The sequence below is a fragment of the Erpetoichthys calabaricus genome, chromosome 14 (assembly GCF_900747795.2).
Source record: "Erpetoichthys calabaricus chromosome 14, fErpCal1.3, whole genome shotgun sequence".
NCBI lineage: Eukaryota > Metazoa > Chordata > Cladistia > Polypteriformes > Polypteridae > Erpetoichthys > Erpetoichthys calabaricus.
This window is the reverse complement of record NC_041407.2, coordinates 98,376,406-98,397,473: the sequence shown is the minus strand read 5'-3', so window position 1 is coordinate 98,397,473 and position 21,068 is coordinate 98,376,406. Positions and strand designations below refer to the sequence as shown.

The window sequence follows — 21,068 nt, the reverse complement described above, 5'->3', positions numbered from 1 at the left end:
AAATCTCTCTATTATAAATAAAAAAAACTTGGGACGAGATGAGACTTTTTGTCTGGCGATGAGATGTGATCTTTTGAAGAGAGATCTCTTGAAGAGAGACAGAGAGACACTTTCACATCCTGCGAGACGGTCAAGTCACTTCATACTTACAACCTTTGGAAGCAAGTCCTGTGAGACAGTGACTTTTGCAACTCACGCCCTACTTACAACCATTTTCAAACATCTAACCTCTCAGTTGTTGGTATGCTTTTGGCAGACACACTGCCTGTGCTCTCAGCTCTTACGTCTCAAAAAAATGATAGTAAAGATCGCATTCGCGCAAACAAATGGAAAATATTACTCAGTGAAATAACAGAGCATCGAAAAGACATTGAAAAGTGTTTTAAGGATGTCTGGGGGAGAAGAGAGACAAGGCAGTTAGACAAAAGGACAGCTGCTGTACAGGCTTATAAACGTTCGAAGCGCCTCACGATATGCAGATCACGTGGCACGGCAGCAGCAGCAGCAATCCAGCAGCTGATCGAGCAAAGAGGAGTTAAAAAAAAACTATTTATTTCCCATTGTATCACCGTTTAAGAGGGGTTTCAGAGGAGCGACTGCGTCTCCTTGGGGTGCGTTCAGCCCCCCTCAACCACACCTGGGGCCAGAAAAAGACAAAGAGTAGATGACAAAGTAGAACTTTGTAAAGAATTCAAAACCGTTGGCACAATAAACATGTAAAGCAGGTTAGAGATAATGGAAATAGGAAAATTTGAAAGTCTCAGAAAAATGCTAGTAAAGATCACATTAGTACAAACAAATGGAAAACATTACTCAGTGAAATAACAGAACAGCGAAAAGAGATTGCATAGTGTTTGAGGAGGTCTGGGGGAGAAGAGAGACAAGGCAGTGAGACAAAAGGACAGCTGCTGTACAGGCTTTTAAACATTTGAAGCGCTGCATGAGATGAAGATCAAGCAGCAACAGTGGCAAGCCAGCAGCTGATCGAGCAAAGAGGAGGTATAAAAAAAAAAGCCCCCCTCTTCAAAAGTCTCAAAAAAAATGATAGTAAAGATCACAATAACAAACAATGAAAAATACAATATACTCGGTGAAGGTTTCGGAGGAGCGACCACGTCTCCTTGGGGTGCGTTCAGCCCCAATCTTCACAACAGCGCCCAGAGTAGGCAGTGTGGGGGATGGCGAGCGAAGTGAGGAGGGGGCAAAGCCCCCTTGTTTATTAAAATAAAGAAACTCTATTTTATATATCAAAACATAAATCAGGTTACCTGATGTGCTATGACAGCTACAGTTTTAGGAGTAAAGATAAATACAAGCTAACTTTCAACAGATAACCTTAAAGTACCAGATATACAACTCCTTCAAAAATGGTAGACAACAAATAGAGTGGTCAACAAACCTAAGACATATGTCTGTGATTTGGAAAGGAAACGGAAGTGTCCTTTGGGGGAAAAACACAGTGAAAAAAAGTAAAAGAAAAAAAAAGTGCGAACTACACACGGACAGCTGACTGAAAGACACAACAAGGGGGCGCCTTGGGGTAAGAAAAGGAAAGCAAATGTGTGCTTTCCTGCCTTAGAGAGATGATTGCCCCGTTGTGTATGTGGATGGTTCACTTCCAGAAGAGCAATGTCCTTTTAAATGGGTATGTTGTGGCTTTTTACAATGCTAAATGAGTAATCCTGTTCCCTAAATGGGAAAATAAAAGCCATTTAGTGAGCTTAGAGCTAGCAGTTTGGTGCAGTAAATGCAATTTAACATATGCTCTGTATTTTAAGATATAGGAGCCCTGATTACTGTATTCTTAACAGAGTCACTTAAACAATTTACATGCACACACATAATCAGGAAAAGGTGAGTAATGCGGATAAGGCAAAAGCCTGTTTTTTTTTCTGTTATAAATTTGCATTTACATGCACAAGTAGTTTTCTGGAGTTGTTAAAACATTCCGACGTCCTTAAATTGCGCAGAAAACAGTTAAACATCATCATCGGCCACCGTGATTTGGAAAACCAGCATGAAGCGTGTGATCATTTTTTTGTGTTTTATAAATGTGTTTAGCCCTTCATGTGCTGTAAAGTAAATAAAATCCATCCCACCGGGGCCCCCGATGAAGTTCGGTATGGACACTGATCACTGCGTAACACTATCACACTGTTTCAACACATTAATAGCAGAAATGTAAAAGGTTAATTCGCTGATATTTCACTGTTACCAGAGTGCATGCAACACACTCTTTTTTGTTTGGCTGTGCGATTGAGCTCTGCAAGTAGCGGCATACTGATAGATAGATAGATAGATAGATAGATAGATAGATAGATAGATAGATAGATAGATAGATAGATAGATAGATAGATAGATAGATAGATAGATAGATAGATAGATAGATAGATAGATAGATAGATACTTTATAATTCCCAAGGGGAAATTCACATACTCCAGCAGCACCTTACTGATAAAGAAAATGTTAAATTAAAGAGTGATAACAATGCAGGTATACAGACAGACAATAACTTTGTATAATGTTAACGTTTACCCCTTGGGTGGAATTGAAGAGTCACATAGTGTGGGGGAGGAACGATCTCCTCAGTCTGTCAGTGGAGCAGGATGGTGACAGCAGTCTGTCGCTGAAGCTGCTCCTCTGTCTGGAGATGATCCTGTTCAGTGGATGCAGTGGATTCTCCATGATTGACAGGAGCCTGCTCAGCGCCCATCGCTCTGCCACAGATGTCAAACTGTCCAGCTCCGTGCCTACCATATAGCCTGTCTTCCTCACCAGTTTGTCCAGACGTGAGGCGTCCTTCTTCTTAATGCTGCCTCCCCAGCACACCACCGCGTAGAAGAGGGCGCTCGCCACAACTGTCTGGTAGAACATCTGCAGCATCTTATTGCAGATGTTGAAGGACGCCAGTCTTCTAAGGAAGTATGGTCGGCTCTGTAGTCTCTTGCATAGAGCATCAGTATATGTATATGTGCTTCTTGCCTTTCACCCAGTGCTACTGTGATATCACGGGTATTTTCTACATCATTAAAATAAGTATTGTGTTAGGTTGCTCATTACTTTAAAAAGAAATCAAACCACGTAACACACATTACTTTTAAGTAACTCTTTACTGCTCCTAAGGTTGTGCTGCTGAACCTAGCACTGTATGATCAGTTCATCAATGTAGATGATTAAATTTCTGAAGTATTAAAGCAGATTATTTCAACCTGGAGAAGGAATAGTGTGATCACTTGAGCATTTGCCTCAGGAAATTGATCTTTCTGGATGTTTTTACCTGTGGCTGCTGAATGTATGTGCAAAACTATTCAGGTGAACAGAGTGCACTTGATATGCACAGACTACAAAATCCTTCACAGTAACCCAGTTAAGGGTTTACATGGCCATGTAATCGGGTCCAGCGTGTTAATCCGGTTTTCTGTATCCAGAAAAAGGGCTTACATGGCATTTTAGAAAAACAAGTTTCTGTGAATAACCAGCTTATTAAGACAAATGTAAATGCACTGACTGAGGGCCGGTACAATGTTCAGAAGAGCCCTGCTTTTTTACTACAATCTTTTCTGTTTTTGTCTCCTCTGCGAACTGCACAATTTTTGTCCATGGGGGACAATTATATTCTGGAATTAGGCTGGGCATATTTTTTCCAAGTAGTATCTGAATATAAATGGTTAATGAGATAAGGAGGCAGCTGGGGGGAACACTGTTCTTTTTAGGGTAGTTCCTATAACGGAAAGATGGATTTTAAGCTTTTGTCAGGAAAGAATGATGGGAAAAATGACTGAAAAGGAATGTGAGAGCTGGGGAGAAGCTGTCAAGGAAACCCAGGACAGCTACTGTCTTTACTTGGGGCAACAACTACATGGGGAAGAGGTGGGAGTAAATATCCAAAGCCCTTTTAGCTAGGGCCTACTGATTTCAAAGATCATCTCTAAATTTTCCTATCACATACTGTTCTATTGCTATCACCTGTTATATTTGTATTTGTCTTGAAGCCGTCTATTAGAATCCCCCCAAAATTTTCAGGAAGCAAAACCTTTAAAAATATATTTTTTTCCAGTTCTAAAAGTGTTAGTGAACAATTACATGATTGCATTACTTTAGGTCTGAATTTAAACGAGACACAAAATAGCTTCACCAGACAGGATTAAATTAATGTTACATGATGAGTCTTGGCAGGCTGGCTGGTCTTCCCACATGACGTAATTAATTACCTTAGCCACTGAGACTTATTTAAAATTTTATGTTGCATAGAAATAAGGTCCCTGTATAGTTCTTAATTGAACTCAATGGTATTTATTTAGTCCACATGGATTTTTCCTGGAATAATAGGAATTTACCTTCCATTGCTGGATAATTTTCCTTAAAACTCATTCAAAAGAATGAAACGGAAATAACTGGTTGAAATCTAATATGGTATCAGGAGTCTTCTCTCTGATATTTCGTATCATATTGCAACACTTATCTTTTTTTTCCACTATCATTCCAACATGCCTTCTTTTCTTTACAGAGCTAGTCTCAAGCAGAGGAGACTGCATGGGGACCTAATCCAGGTATTTTAAATTCTCAATGGCATTGATAAAGTACATCCAGCAATATTCTATCAGTTTAAGGGTGAATCCCGTACTTGAAGACGTCAGTGGAAATTAAGGGGAAGTACATTTAAAACTGAAGCCAGGAAACACTTCTTTATGCAAAGAGTTGTGGGACTCTGGAACAAACTTCCATGACATGGAGTTGAAGCAGAGACCGTGATAACCTTTAAGAAGGATCCGAATGAGATACAGGTAGTCCCCAGGTTACGGACACCCGACATACAACATACGAACGGGGCCGCAGCTGCCACGCATGCGCCTCAGTAACTGCCGCTCCGTCATCTTCGGCCTGGGGATGCTGCAAGCGGTGGCTGGACGGAGGCTGGAGGGGGTTGATTTCGCTGCTCGCGCAGTTTAGTGTCCATTGGGTGGCTTCCGGCGGCAAGCGGTTTCACTGCCCGCCCCCCACTGCAAGTGGCGACCCTGTTGTGGCTGAACGGAGGCCATTGAGGGTGAACGAGGAGGCGAGAGGTAGTATTGTAGTGTGCCTCGGATGGCTGCGTGTTGAATGGGGGTGATGGCGTGGCGGGACACTGTATACAGTATACTGTAGTGGAGGTGACTATGATGTGGGCTGGTGATGAACCGCCCCTCGCTGCCCCCATTCATTCTCAATATCAAGCCTGCTTGTACTGTTACACACATAGAAGGAAGTTGTCTCTTGTCAGTACAGGGTGGTCCAGATCTAATTCTGCAGATCCAGATCGTCTGGATGACTTTGATTTATGTGGGGACGATTCCACTTCGGCGCAAAGACGGTACTTCATGTAATCAGTTCGCACACTTTTCGATGGTCTGGGATTTTTCGGGTGATTTTTTATGTAATAAACTGAATAAGTTATAGCGTAATGAAAATTGCATAATTAGATCTGGACCACCCTATACATCAGACATGTTGACGACTGGTGCCTTCCTGCTGTGATAGCGTGTACAGTGCTGTACAGAAGAGCTCATCTTAACCTTTTGTCTTCAACCTTCAAGAATGTCTCTGAAACACAAATCTGATGCAAGTGCTGGTGATACAGTAAAGAAGAGAAAAACCATCACCTTTGAAAGTAAAGTAGAAATAACAAAAAGGTCAGAAAGAAGTGAAACTCCATCATTCATTGGCAGAGCACTTCGTTACAGTTGGTCAACAATAACATTTATTAAAGTAATATATCTGTTCCGACTTACATACAAATTCAACTTAAGTACAAACCTACAGTCCCTATCTCGTACGTAACCCGGGGACTGCCTGTATTGGGACAGCTTGGCTATTAGGTATAACAAACAGCTTGGTCGACTGGTATTTTCTTATGTTCTAAAAAAGAAAGTAGATTACCCAAACCCAGATTCTGGAAGTAAATTCTCATGAGAATAATACAAGCTTTGAAGTGTTGGGTTTAGTTTGCATTTGCTGACAGAACTGGATCAAAGAGGAAATGGATTGTCGAGCTGTTTAAGGTGACTCTTCTGTCCCCTCTAGCACAGTGTCTAGTAGTTGTATGGCTAGCCTTCACAGTTGATACTGTGAAAGGTGATGTTATCATTCAATTTTAGGAATAGCTATAAAAAGTAAAAGTTAATTTCCTATATTAAATTTGCTCATACTGAAGCTTAATCCATCCATAACCTGTTTACACAGTTCAGGGTCAAGGAGAATCCTTGCCACTGCCAGCTCCAAGGAACCTTACTGAACTTGAACTTTGATCTTTATTTTATATAGCACTTTTAACATTGACCAACATCAACATGGCTTTAAATGTAGGAATGGCTTAATTTAGATAGTCAGTCATCCGTCTATACTGTTTCCAAACCCCTCTTTTTTCCATGTGTGGACCACTGAGAGCAGGAGTCTATTTGGGTAATATCAAGTACCAGGCTGCAATGGGCTTCAGTACTACATGTCACAGCCAGGCAAGGTTAGAATTACCACTTATCCTAATTTGTATGTTGTTAGGATATGGGAGGAAACTAGAATACACACAGAAAATCCTCAGGGAGAATGTGCAAACTCTATGTAGAAAGTGGAAATTGAGGGAATTATACTGTATGTATATCCCGGTTCATAAACTGTGAGGTAAAAATGTCTAGCCAGTATACCATTTCAGAAGTCAATCAATCAACCTTTTAATTCATACATTGATTGACAGAAAGAATCATCAGAAGATGCTTAATTGTAGATATGCCTTGAAGCAAATTTTTTAATTTATTCATTTTATACTAGGGGGTTCTGCCCCCGGCTCGCTTTGCTCGCCCACCCCCGGATTTGGTTTACCGGATATACAATTTAAAGAGATTGTTATTTTCATGGGAATTGTTACATATGCATTATTTTCACTTTTACTTTAAAACTTTTGTAAAAACAATACTTGTCCTTTATTTCCGGCCCCGGGCGTGGTTACATCTTTCTCTCAGGACTTATAACGCTGCATATGTTTTGAAGGAGGGGGGGGTGGCTGAATGCATGCTAAGGAGATGCCGTTGGATCATCTGCTATCTTTCTGCTGCTGCTACTGGTGAGCGGCGTGTTCTTTCTGTTGTGCTGCACATCTGTCATTTAAAAGCCTGTACAGCAGCTGTCCGCTTGCCACTTCATGTCTCTGCTGCTCACGTTGTGAATTGGGGGATGGGTGGCTGAATGCACGCTAAGGAGTTGCAGTCAGATCATCTGCTGACTTGTTGCTGCTGGCAAGCTGTGTTTTCTGCTTGTAGCGCTTTGCATCGATCATTTCAAAGCCTGTACAGCAGCTGCCATTTTGCCACTTTGCCTCTCTGCTGCTTGCGTTGTGAAAGGTCATGGATGAGTGCTGAACGCACACTAAGGAGAAGCAGTCAGATCATCTGCTGACTTCTTGCTGCTGCTCCTGCTGCGTGTTCTGCTTGTCGCTTGTCGTTGTTTTAAGAGCTGGGAGCACATGATGTCTGTCTTGTCAAAAGCATTCCAACTGCTTGGTTAGATTTCCATGAACTTGTTTTAAATGTTGTCTCACTGCCTTGTCTTGCGTGATGTTAAATTGTCTCTCGCGTGACATCAAATTGTCTTCGCGTGACGTTAAAGTGTTCTCTCATGTGACGTCAAATTATCTTCCAAGAAGATCACGTTCCGTCTCCCTAGTCTCCCTCCCAAGATTTTTTTTATAATAGAGAGATATTAGTTATTGCTGTGAACAAAATCAGATGAGTCTTAAATGAAGTGGTGCCCTAAAGAATGACCAGCATGTCTTTATTCTGTATAGAGCCTTTCTGATCAAGCATATTATAAGACAAGAAGGTGTAGGGGCAGAGGGGTGGAGGACATTGTGTATATTTCAGAGGTGAACCAGTCTGCCCCAGGTCCACCCAGACACAACAATTTAATTGCAGGCCATTACAGAAATAGAGAAATGTACACCTTTTTCCACGTGTTGCTAAAAAACAAAGGTTAAAAATCTAAAAGTGGATTGGAATCTCATTTCAGGCATTGCCTGTTTGGAGTTTGTACATTCTCCCTTTGTCATTCATGTTCTCCTCCCTGTAATCTAAACTGGACCAGTGTGTGTGGGTGGGTGTGTGTGTGCATGTTCACCAATATGCCCTGTTATCATCTGGTGCCCGTCTTGTGCCCAAAGCTTCCAAGAAAGGCTCTGGCTTCTTGTGACCATAAACTGGGATCCAAACTCCACATTGCTCCCCCTGCCTCACCTCTGCTTCTTCAAAACAGATTTTAAGAAATGGGTAGACACTTGCCTCTTTAAAATAGCATGTGTACCTCTATAACATTTTAATAACAGCAAAATTCTGCAAGGCAATCGATCTTTACAAATAATCATATATTTCTGAAACATAATTCCAGTTATGCTGGGGCTATGATATTATGCTACAATGTAGGAAAGATCAATCAGCAAATCCATTCATCCATTCATTTTCTGATTCCACTTATACAGGACTTGTCACATGATGACTTAGGCAGTGGTATTCAGTTCTTTTAAAGCTATCGGCATGTGTAGCTGGAATGAGATTAGGGACCTCCCAATGGCCACATTGTTCTTTTTGGGGTGACTCTTAATGACAGGAAGGTGGCTTTAACAGACATCCACTTGTCAGGAATGAATAACATAAAAATCGACTGTAAGAGAATGTGAGAGCAGGGAAGAAACTGACTAGGGAACCCAGGACAGCTGCTCTCTTTACCCATACATAGGGAAGAGGTGGAAGGAAAATTCCAAGGCCCTTTTAGCTATCGGGCTGACTGATACAAAAATCACCATTAAATTTTCCTAAAACTGAAAGTGTTTAATAATAGAAAAAGGAGATGAATAAAACTGGACAACAAAGGTTTTGTTTCCCAAACATTCACTTTAGGGCTGCTGATCATACAAATTACATTTATTATCCTATCACATACAATTTTATTGCTAGTTTACAAGTTTCAGTTACACCTACCCAAAAAATGTACATGGTAGAAGGTTTCTTTAGAGTGGTTTGTGAGAGGTCGAGTACAGCCACAGGAGCAGTGACCATATTTGAGCCAGGACTCCTGAACGCCACCAGTATCGGCACCGCATCGTGGGCTGGAAAGTTTTAAGTTGAACAAGGTCTCTTTTCCATTACCAACAGAATGAAATCCGATTCTGAAGAGCCTTCTGCAAATAAAGTACCTCCACAATTCCAAGTTGACCCAGAATCCCAGGATGAGAGTCCTTGCATTAGAAAAGAAAAAACAGAAGAAGATGAGAGTGACAGCCCAAATGAGAACTGTGATAAGGAACCTCCTCCAGACAAAGTGGAGACTAAGAAGAAGAAAAAGAAAAAGAAAAGGTAAGACAGAGTAACACAAAGTCAGAAACTAAGCTTTTAGTTTTTGTTTCAGTTTGTTATTTTTTTTTTTTACAAAACTGCAGAAGCCTATTCCAGCCACTCAAAAAAAAGTTTTATTGTGTCATTCTTTAAAAGTATTGTGCTATTTTACAAATGAATCGTGTTGTTTCATCAAAATATTATTTTATAATAATTAATTCTTTCACAAATGTTATTTATTATTTTCAAATAATTATTGTATGATTTCTTGAAATAATCGGATTATTTTGCAAAGATATTGCCTGATGCTGCCGGTAATATCGTGCCCATATGTTTCCTAGTGATGGCTATCAAGGGAGACGTTAAGCACACACAAATCTTGCAATTATGTGAAAGGAATGGAAGAAGAGTATATAGAGTAGGTATATATTTAGTTTCTAATCGTTTTAAAATTTAGTAAGGTTAGTACAGATGTTTTAATATATAGGACAAATGGTAGCGCACAGCCGTCATTCCTGCCTAACCGTGCTAGGATTTTCATCTGTATGGGTCTTCACCGGAGTCTTAGAAGATTTGAGGTATGAACTCTGGCTGTAGCGCCTTCAGATTGCACTGTTTCAAAATATCTGTAGCACAGATTCTTTATTAATAGGTTTCCGTTATTGGATTACACACAGCACAGTCTTTTCTGTTTGGCTGTGCGATTGAACCCTGCAAAAGGAAAGGTACACCATCCACTGGGTTTGGTCCTTGCCTTGTACCCAGTGCTGTCGGAATAATCACTGACTCCCTTTGCCCTGACATTGGCAAATAATTAAATTTGCCTCTCAACACATCACATGTAGGAATAAATGTATAGTATACCTTTTGTTCAGTTCTTATCAATTGATTGCATGTTCTGCACATGCCTAACTTCTTCCTCACTAGCTGTCACCAGACAAATGAGCATATGCATATAAGATGTTACTGATGTTACTGATACAGGAAGCAGTATCTTTGTGAAATAAAGCAATACCTTCGTAAAAAAAATGCAGTTTTAATTGCAAATTAAGACAATTTCTTGAGCAAAACAATGCAATATGTTCTTTGGAATGGCAAGAATAAGCTTCCCTGGAGTACTTAGCAACACTGATCTATACATTTTCATTTATTCATCCCTGAGGGCATTTGAGGCAAAGAAATAGGTAATTAACCCTGGACTTCCATGCAAATGTCATGCACATAAACCAGATAACTCAGAGAAAAGATGCATTATAAGAACAAAAAGAGTAGTATTCTGTTAATCTTTAATTAACTTATCTCAAGTCGGTACACGGGACTTGTACCTTCATCTATTAACTGGCACATTTACTGCAGACAGTACAGATGCAGCCTCCTAACGATGAATCTGAGTTTACAGAATTAAAGTTACCACTTCGCACAGTGATTCCTGGCAACTTTTTCTTGCACTTGTAGATGATGTGCACAGTCACAACTTCGAGCATGCGCAGGAGCCACAAGATTCCCAAATCAAACAAAGCGCATAGTCAATCTGCGGACGATTCACGAATAAAACAATTACTGGGAATTACTCGCGGACTTCATCCTTTGGGATCAGACATGATTATTTTAAGTTAAATCACTTTATGTAATTGTGCATTGGGAAAATGGGAATGCCATGTTTTCAGAATTAGAAAAGTATTAATTTTGAGTAAAATAAATATAAAAATAGGTGAGCAATGACAACAGTCTCTGAGACGGATTGTACGTCTTTAAAAACACAGTAATCGAATTGCTTTCTTTCCACATAAACTAATGTTAGTGTGATATCTAACGAATTTAAGGCAGTATAGCTAAAAAGGTTAAGTAATCCCAGCAAATATAATAAATATATAATGAACGTTATTGAGTGTAAATCCATTAACAGGCTCCATAAATAGATTTTGATCTGTTTTATCCTACCTGGTATCCAATGGTTTCTATTTTGTCCACATATTAGTCGCCTTTTCAAAGCCCAACGATCCGGTTTCACTTGCAAAGAAGCCTTCACGGAATCCAATGGGTCATTGTCAAGCAATGGTTCCACGAGGAACTACACAACCCATTAAAGCGCCACTACGGATCCGTTATTTTTAAGACTGTAACCGTTTTATCGCTCCCTACCAACCAGATACTTTCAACTCTTACTCTAAACTTTGAATGCTGGAGCGTGAAGAAGACCCCTATAATGGCCGAGGCGCTTACTAAAGCTTTTTAAAAAGGTGGTGATTTGAATTCTTATCTTGTACTTATTCGCGTGACAGAAGTGAACTGCGGCCGGGACGCTTTGAGATTCGAGAAGAAAACCGCAGTAGCTGTACAAAGAGAGTTTGGTCTGGAATACATTGCCGTTACCCAGGTGTCTGGAGACGTGAGACAGCAGCGCGTACTACTGCGCCAGCCCACCTGCAATTTGTCCCCCCGAACCAGCCATTGTCATAGGGGCGGAGTTGAACGCGACATCCTGAACACAGGGCAGACGCCAGTCATCTGCAACTGACCTCAACTCAAAGGTGCAATATTAATGCAGAGTACGGCAATACCGAAGCGACAGATCAGAGCACCCAAAACATTTAGGTGGATACACGTTAAATAATTAGGAGTGCAAATACATTTGAAATAAAAAAGCACAATACATCTTATAGATGAAAAAATAAATTGCTATGCTGAGCGATGAATGAAAATGTGTGTGCGCGCGCGCGTGCGCGTGCGCGTGTGTCTTTGGGTTGGGGGTGGGGAAAAGAAATAGTAAAAAAATCCACGTAAACAAATTGCAGTAATCATACGTAACCAGTAGATGGCAGACGAGCTTCTCTCCTGCCCCCAACTTTTAAAGGCGCTCTAAGTGCGGCTCGCCAAGTGTGTTTGAGCACCACATGCGTCCTGTTAAAAACCTCTTGCAAAACCAAACTATTTTTATTAAGTAAAAGTCAAAAGATGGAAAAAAAAAATCTGATTTTTTTTCTATCGTATTTCAAATTAATATTCGTAAAATAGGCTTGCCTATCTAATGACTCAAGGCATTGGATTCTTGTTGCAAACCCGTCCAAGTCGCTCATCTTCATAAACATTTGAAATGCAGTTAGATTACAATGCAAAACGTCAATATACAGCAAGAGAAGATGCAGAAGAAAGGCTGCTGTGAACTGGCCAGAAGGGGGAAAATAGTACCCAGAAAACACTCAGTGCAGAAATAGATGCATCATGTAAATACTTCATATACAGTATACTTACCAAGCTGTAATTGGAAGCCAGATCTTGGAGAGGGTGCCAGTCCCTTGCAAGGCCAGCTTACTCACATTGCCATACTAACACAGGGGCAATTTAGGTTCACCGATAAGCTAAGACACATGTTTTCTGAGAATATGGTGTACAAAAACACAATACCTAGGAGAAAAAAAATCTTAAACATATGTAAATAATCATATTCCATATAGAAACATTGGCTCTGACCCCAGGATCTGTGAGGATGCAGCATTAATCACAAAATTTTCTTTTCTGTTTAGTCGGTTTTAAATTCTTCTAGTTATGCAACCAAATAATAAAAAAAGAAGAAGCTAATTTTTCATTATAATGACCCTGAGTAAGGTTGGCACAGAATGGTGGTACAGTGGAGATAGCAATGTTGCCTCACGGCTCCCAGGTTGTCTCCTGCCCTGCTATCAGTGACTTGTTCTGTATTCCGGAGCCTGAGGCTTGAGGTTCGCATGCACTGTCCTCCTCTTTCAGTGGTTAAGGTCTGATGCCCAGCTCCATTGTTGCCTGTTTTTAAAAGCACTGCCGCCAAAAGGGGTGGAGTCTTCTCGGAGGCACAAGAGAGAGTTACACATCTGTCTACGGCAGCCCTTTAATGCTATTGGGGAAAGAAATTATACTATTATCATTAGCACCCCCCTCTCGTTCCGGGGTTGAACTCTTTACCTTACCAGAGCCAGGAAGGTGCACATGCATAACAATCTTCTATATATAAAAAAAAATGTAAAAAGTTTCTTCATGAGGTACTGGGGCAACTAAGTTATTAACTAAACAAACAGGCTTAATGGAGTGAATGGTCTTCTCTCATTTGTCAATTGTCTTATGTTCTTATAATTTTAAATTGCAGCTTTTTTATGAAGGACACCATTCTAAGGTGTTCTTAAAGAAGAGTATGGAAGGTAATTGGCACCTCTACACTGGTTGCATATGAGTGTGGTTGTATGCCTTTTGATGGACTCGGAACCCATCCAGGGTTGGACCCTTGCCTTGTGCCCAGTACTGTTGGAATAGGCTTCACCTATCCAAGGTCATTTGAAAATATTCTGTTATGGTTCAATAATTGTCTGCATTAATAAATCCAATTTACTGGTGAGGTTTGAAGTCTATAAAATATGATGGCTTTAATATCTTATAAATATGGCAAGGTTTGCTAAATGCTCTGACATCCCAATTCATTGAAAAGTAGTGTGGACGATCACTTAGACAAGACAGCAGGTGTGGTCATATAGCAGCTTTATTTTCTCATCGTCACAGTGAGCAGGTTTCAGAAAAGCAGGCAATCAATATTACTTAATAATAATAATTCATTACATTTATATAGCGCTTTTCTCAGTACTCAAAGCGCTATCCACACAGGGAGGAACCGGGAAGTGAACCCACAATCTTCCACAGTCTCCTTACTGCAAAGCAGCAGCACTACCACTGCGCCACCTGTGAGGACCTTGACAGCGTCAGGGCTCTTCTGAACCCTGTTTGTTGGGTGGGGCAAAGTTTTTATACCCCTAGAATGCGTGATTTAATATTCATTATGAAAATGCAACAGTCAACACTTTATTATACACAATCCTTGAGCCCCTTCAATGCTCCTTGTGCAACTTGATTCCTTGGCTCTTTTGTTATGGCGTTCAGATGTAAACTAAGGGAAAACGTGATAAGGCAGTCTCAGTGTGGAATGCTTAGACCTTGAGTCCTTTTGACAAATATTCTTCTGTTTGCTCAGCAAAGCATGTTTTTAAAGCTTACTTCTGCTTAACTCCTTAGACAAGGATTAGTACAAGGGAACGAAGAGAACATTCATCTTCCACAGTAGCAGGTGTAAAATAATTCAGAATAAGCAGCATAAAATAAATGCAAATGTAATTGTATGTTATAAATAAATGTATTTTAACACATTCTACTATCACTTAGTGTAACATTTGTTTCTGATTTGAGTTAAATCCCACTGACAGGTCTTTGAGGGTCAGAATCTATCCCAGGCCCAGTAACGTGCATGAAGGTACCCAACCTTGGACCTGGCTCCAAATTCAGCACTATGCAGACTGTGACACGACTTAAGCCCAGTGGCCCACAGCCATGAGTCAGCAGTGCTTACCACTGTGCCACTCCTAGTGCCAGTCTAATGTCTAAACTGAGTTCAGTCTGGAGTAAAAATATCAAAAAGTAAATGAAACAAGACTGCTTACAGGTGGACTTTCTCTTTTGTATACTGTTTAAAAAGCATTTCTTGTAGAATGCAATTATGCCAGCAAAAAACAAGTTGATCTTAATGAATGAGCAGCTAAGCCAAGGCTGCAGATGCCATGCCTGCTTTGGGTTTAGTGCAAATGCAGTGGCCCTTCCATGTTGTCCTCTAGAGCCTTTGCACATTTTGTCCATTTATATCCCTCTTAAATGCTTCAGGCCACCCTTGCTGTAGCGTGCTTCTGTCTTTCTGCTCTTGTTTTCTTTTTTTCCAGATGAATCTGGATAAATCTCTCCAGCTGCAAATATGAGAGCGGTAAGTTGAATAAGCCCCTAGTAAAATGTGTGTTCATATCCAGCTCAGCACTGGTGATGGGTAGGGCAATAATGTTTGTGTGTGTGCATTTAACGTGCAGGATATCTCAACAAGTGTATACATACAGAATTTGGCAGACAAAAAAAAACACCACTGTATTCACCGATAGCTCAGCCCAGAAAAGACATAAAAATGAGGAATAGAAGGCATTGATATACACTAAAGAAAGTGCATCATTTAATGTAGCATTTCTAAATAATAAAAAACACAATTTTAACTCACTAAATATGCTATTGTACAACAGTTTCCATATTTTTTTTATTTACATTTGCAGACAAGGCATATTATGTGATTTGCTCAGGGTCACACTGTAGTTTGGAGATGGGGACTGAACTGGCATCTGCTCGGTTTGGAGTCCAGTATCAACTACACCAGGGCTCACAAACTCTGGTCCTGGAGGGCCGCAGTGGCTGCAGGTTTTAATACTTGCCCTTTTCTTAATGAATGACCTGTTTTTGCTGCTAATTAACTTAAAATGAATTTTAATTGACTTGTTTTTTAGATTTGTTTCCCTGAATTTCTTCATTGTTCCTCTGAATTGCTTCATTTCTTTCCTTAAACAGCACCCAAACAGAAATAAAATGTGAAGTGAGGGAGCCAACAGAAGACCAACTAAGTCAGGGCCTCAAACTCCAACCAATTTCACTCCAACCAATTGCTTAATCAGGCACTGATTCTTGTTGTTAATTCAACTTGTTCTTTAATTCTATGGCTTGTCGCTGCTCTCATTGTGCAATAGCAGACGTTCCTGAAATTGTTGATTTTCACTTTTCTAAGAGCTCTGATAAAATGTTTTGTGGACCTGAGCAGATCAACATTCCTGAGACCTTCACCTTTCTTTATTTTCAGATATTGTGTGATGATCACAGTTTGCTGGTCAATTTTGGCTCATTTTGTATCTCACTGTTAATTAAGGAAAAACAAACAATTAAGGGGTCTGAGTCTTCAAGAGCAAGTCAATTAAAATGAACTCAAAAGAAGTTAATTAACAGCAAAAAACAGGTCACTAATAAGGAAAAAGGTTAAAATGAAAACCTGCAGCTACTGCGGCCCTCCAGGACCAGAGTTTGAGAACCCTGTACTATACTAACAGTGAAAAATGACCATTTAAAATTATATATTGTACATTATTATTTTAATTCATCAGAAATATGACCCCCTGGGTATCTCTCATTAGAGGTGTGTCTGGCACAGCCTACCGGGTGAAAACCAAGAATACACAGGAGAGATTACACCTGCTGAGCACCCAGGGAGAGATGCACACAATGTCTATCCTGCTCTGTACGATGCCACTACTGCCTTCACTAGAACAAGCATGCAAAGTGGTAAAAAAGAACAGATTCAAATGAGAGGAGTTCAAGATTGTATCTTGCCTAAAGAAGCGGCCTGAGTTGCCTCGAAAGCTTGCATATTGTAATCTTTTTAGTTAGCCAATAAAAAGTGTCATTTTTGCTTGACTTCTCACTACATTCATAATGGCTAACACGGTACAACACCCTAGAAGGTCCCGTGAAATTCTAATTAAGAATCCGTTGAATCTTTACAAAGGAACTTGGACAGAATGAAGGCTTAGGCAGATTTTTGGCAGGTGAAATTTAATGTAAGTAAATGTAAAGGAGGTAAAAATGTTAGATCTGAATACACAGTGGGAGGTCTGAAAAATCAATAAATATTCCTTATGAGAAAGATTTAGGATAGGAATCATAGTGTACTCACCACTATCAACTTTCAGGCAGAGTTCAGAAACCATGAGGGATGCTAACAGAATGTCAGGTTATATAGCACCCTGATGTGTGGAATACAAGTCCAAGGAGGTTCTGCTCAAGCTTTATAACGCACTGGTGAGTCCTCAGCTGGAGTACTGTGTATAGTTTCGGTCTTCCAGTCTACAAAAAAGGACAAAGCAGTACAGTACTAGAAAAATTCCGGAGAACAGCAACCAGGCTGATTCCAGGGTTACAGGGGATGAGTTATGAGGAAAGCTTAAAAGAGAGGAGTCTTTTCAGTTTAAGCCAAAGTAGAAGAAGAGACGACATGACTGAAGTGTATAAAATTATGAAGGGATTTACTCCAATGAATCGAGACTTTACTTTACAATGAATAAATAGGTCAATTTCGCACTAACATTACAAAGTTATTCTTCACACAGAGAACCCCAGACTCATGGAATAAGTGGCCAGGTAGTATGGTAGACAGTAGGACTTTAAGGACTTTTAAAACTTGACTTGATGTGATTTCGCAAGAATTGAGTAGATGGGACTGACGAACTTTGTTGGGCTGAATGGCCTGTTCTTGTCTAGATTGTTCTAAAGTTCTAGAAAAAAAGTCTATATTCCTCACTGTAGTATTTGAGCCAGAGTTGACTGCAGAAACCATTTATCCTGAAGATAATAATAATAATTCTTTGCATTTATTTAGCACTTTTCTCACTACTCAACACACTTAGCAATTGCAGGTTAAGGGCCTTGCTCAAGGGTCCCAACAGAGCAGAGTCCCTTTTGCCATTTTACGAGATTCAAACCGGCAACCTTCCGATTGCCAGTGCAGATCCCTAGTCTCAGAGCCACCACTCAAATGAGGAGGTCTGACTATGTTTAGCTTGGTGAAGTTCTTTTACATGGTCTGGCTACTTGTATATGCATTGAGGATTTTGAAGAAAAACAATAAAAATTTAGAACCAATCCATCTATCCATTCATCCATTGATTTTCAAGCCAATCTTTCCTATCCATGTCTGTGTAGCAGAGCTGAAGAAGAATGAAACTGCTTTGGAGAAAAGACACCCTTGTAGTCAGAAATTTGATTAGTCACTCAATCTAAGAAAGACGTGCTTTGGCTTGGCCGACTAAGAACATTGTTTTCAACTCTCTGTGAGAAGTTAACACCTGAGTATCGAGGGTATTTTGTGAGCTGTGCTCTGCCAGTACAAAGATAACTTTGCTTGCCCATTTGTTTTCACACCCATCCACTCATTTTATATCCCTTCCACCCATCCATCTTCAAACTCATTTATGCGTACATTCATCTATTCATATTCAGACCCATCAGTCCATCCATTTTTAGCCTATATAGATTATTCAGGTTGGTTGCCTAATTCAATTTCAGAGTTACACTTGAATGATAAGTCTGTAGAAATTAGATATTTATCTTTATGCTGTCTATTATGGCCTCATTGCACTTTTACTTTAGCATCTTTTATTGAAATTCCATATTGGCCAAAGTCTAGTGCATTCAATACCAACTCTGATTGCTGCGCTTGTTTAGTCACAAACCCATAATGCAAAGCATAGCCAGAATGAGCACTTTGCTATCTCTCAACATCTGTTCATCCACTATCAACAGTTCCTGTGGTAGACAAGTTTATGTACATATGCTAGCATACTGTATTTTATGTCTGTCTACAAAAAATCAAAATGCTTTTCTGACTTTAGGATTTTTTTATATTTACTTTTCTCAGAATTTGTGCACATTTTTTTGAGACATCCTGTATATAATGTATATACCTGTATACGTATGTACATATAATACATGTATTGTAGGTGCCAATGTGGATGGACAAGGCACCCTGCTTGAGAGACCATAATGGATGCACAGAGGGAGATTGTCTATCTGGAACTGTTCCTCCTCCAGTGTAATAGATGGCAGTGCTCCTCTTGTATAATATATGTATGCGTGTGTGTGTGTAGAGTAGAGTAAGAGTAGGGGCACCAACACAATGGGGCATCCCAGAGAACCCTTACTTTAAACTGTACCTGAAGCCAATTTGAGCTTGATTTTTATTTTTGCTATCTTTAAACTACATCTCATTAGGTTATTTTTAAGGATTCTAAATGTAATGCATTCATGTAGACTTTCAAGCCATTTATATTTTTTCTTATTATTTTCAGCTTAGCCAGTTCTTGCGTTATTACACACCTTGGGATGGTGTTTTCAATGAAGGCCATTATATAAATAAAGATTGCTAAGGGAAATGGGTTATAAAATATCGGGAAAGGTTCTAACCCCAAGGTACTCTTACCATGGTCAATCAAATTCCAGCTCAGTTTCACAACTGTGAGGATCTGGAGCAGTGCTTTATACAGTATTGTGCATCACCATCATAAAAACTCCAAATATTGATATTTCTAAAAGAAGAATGGCCTCACATTATGTGAGTTCAGTTCCAGGCCCTTGTTCGCTCAATCCGAAAGGCATATGGAAGCTATTCTGACAGCTTTTGGTGGCCCACCTCCCTACTAAGACAATTTGTAACAGTGTTTCTTTTATTATGTCACTTACCTGTTTGTGTGTGGATGTTTATATGTTTGTGCATATACAGTACACTTATATATACACTCACTGAGCGAATTGTTAGGAATGTTTCACTAATAATGGGTAGGCTTCCTTTTGCTCCTATGGAACTCAGCAGAGCTGCCCCATAGAACTACAGGTCCCAGCATGCCCTGCAGGTGTCTGTGTGGTAATCCTGTCCCAGGGAAGCTGCCATCTAATGTATTGGGTGATGCCACTGGTTCAAATACATCGTCTCCATTACACTGGCCTCCCGGACAGGTAAGGAACTTTGTTCCATCCCTGCCAGGACACAGGCATATTCACTTAGAGGTTGCTACCTCCTGCTAACCTCCAGGCAAAGGCAGGGAATAACCAGCCTTTCTTCTCGACCTTTCAGTATGGCAGCATCCCGGCCAGGTAATGAATTATGCACCATCCCTCTCAGATTGCCAACCTGTGCCTGCTGTCCAACATGTATTTGTATATGTATATATAATATGTATGTATGTATGTATGTGTGTATATACAAGGACAAGGACATGGACAAGGCAGCCTATATATAGGGTGTCCCAAAATTCACGCAAGAAGTAATTTTGAAAGAGAACACAGGTTTTTAATTAAAAATTGTAAATAAGGGTTATGTATGGAATAGCATATCGGGAAAATGGCCTCCACGGCTTTGCTGGCACATACGCACTCTTTTATCGAAATTTTCCATGACCGATTTGCATAAATGTGGCTGAATTTCGTTGATACAGCACTCAATTTCCTCCTTCAAGGTGTGGGTGGTCGTGGGCTTGATGGCATAAACCTTAGACTTCAAAAAACCCCAAAGAAAAAAGTCCAACAGCGTTAAATCGCATGATCTGGGCAGCCAATTCTGATCACCAAAATGGGAAATTACACGATCAGGAAATGACTCATGCAGTAATTGAATTGTTTCTCGGGCTGTATGGCATGTGGCACCGTCTTGTTGAAACCACATATCGTCCACATCCATATCTTGCAATTTAGACACAAAAAGCTGGATTATCATGTCGTGATAGCGAGCACCATTAACTGTTATTGCCTGACCAGCCGCATTTTCAAAGAAGAATGGTCCGATGATGTCTCCAGCCCAGAATCCGCACCAAACAGTGACACGTTGTGGATGCATTTGTTTCTCAACGACGCGTTGTTCTTTTGTGTAGCGCTCCATTTTTAATAACCCTGAACTGTGAGCTGTCACACTGTCTTTTTTTTTTTCGTTGGCAACACTTTACCGCACAAATGGCGCCAAATTCAAATCTTGCGTGAATTTTGGGACACTCTCATATATACGTATATATAGGATGAGTCAAAATTATGGTAACATTTGAATGGTGGAAACAATTTATTCAGAAAACATACTTCATATGTGCAAGATGATTTCCAGGAATGTCTCAACCTGTTCGCCATTATATTTAACGCACAAAAACCAATGAGCAACAGTACCAATTAAAGCGCAGACACACATTTCACAGGGAATAGATGATCCTGCAGTCCGTATTCTCTCCTTTAGATCTTTGATATCACGAACTTTCCTGCTATACACACACGCACTCCTTCACCATACCCCATAATCAGAAATCACA

General features: G+C 40.1%; 1 protein-coding gene across 2 annotated transcripts in view; it reads left to right on the top strand.

Annotated features, from left to right (window-relative positions):
• Nucleotides 1-21,068, top strand: part of ttll6 (tubulin tyrosine ligase-like family, member 6) — a 70,596-nt gene that overhangs the window by 12,605 nt on the left and 36,923 nt on the right. The window contains exons 3-4 of one of the 2 annotated variants that reach the window (XM_051918834.1): nt 9,175-9,375; nt 15,087-15,124. In XM_051918834.1, the coding sequence (XP_051774794.1) occupies nt 9,176-9,375; nt 15,087-15,124 (238 nt within the window). In that variant the 5' untranslated portion in view covers nt 9,175. Of the gene's footprint in view, nt 1-9,174; nt 9,376-15,083; nt 15,125-21,068 lie in introns of those variants that run through there. The other variant, XM_028819632.2, reaches the window with a different exon arrangement.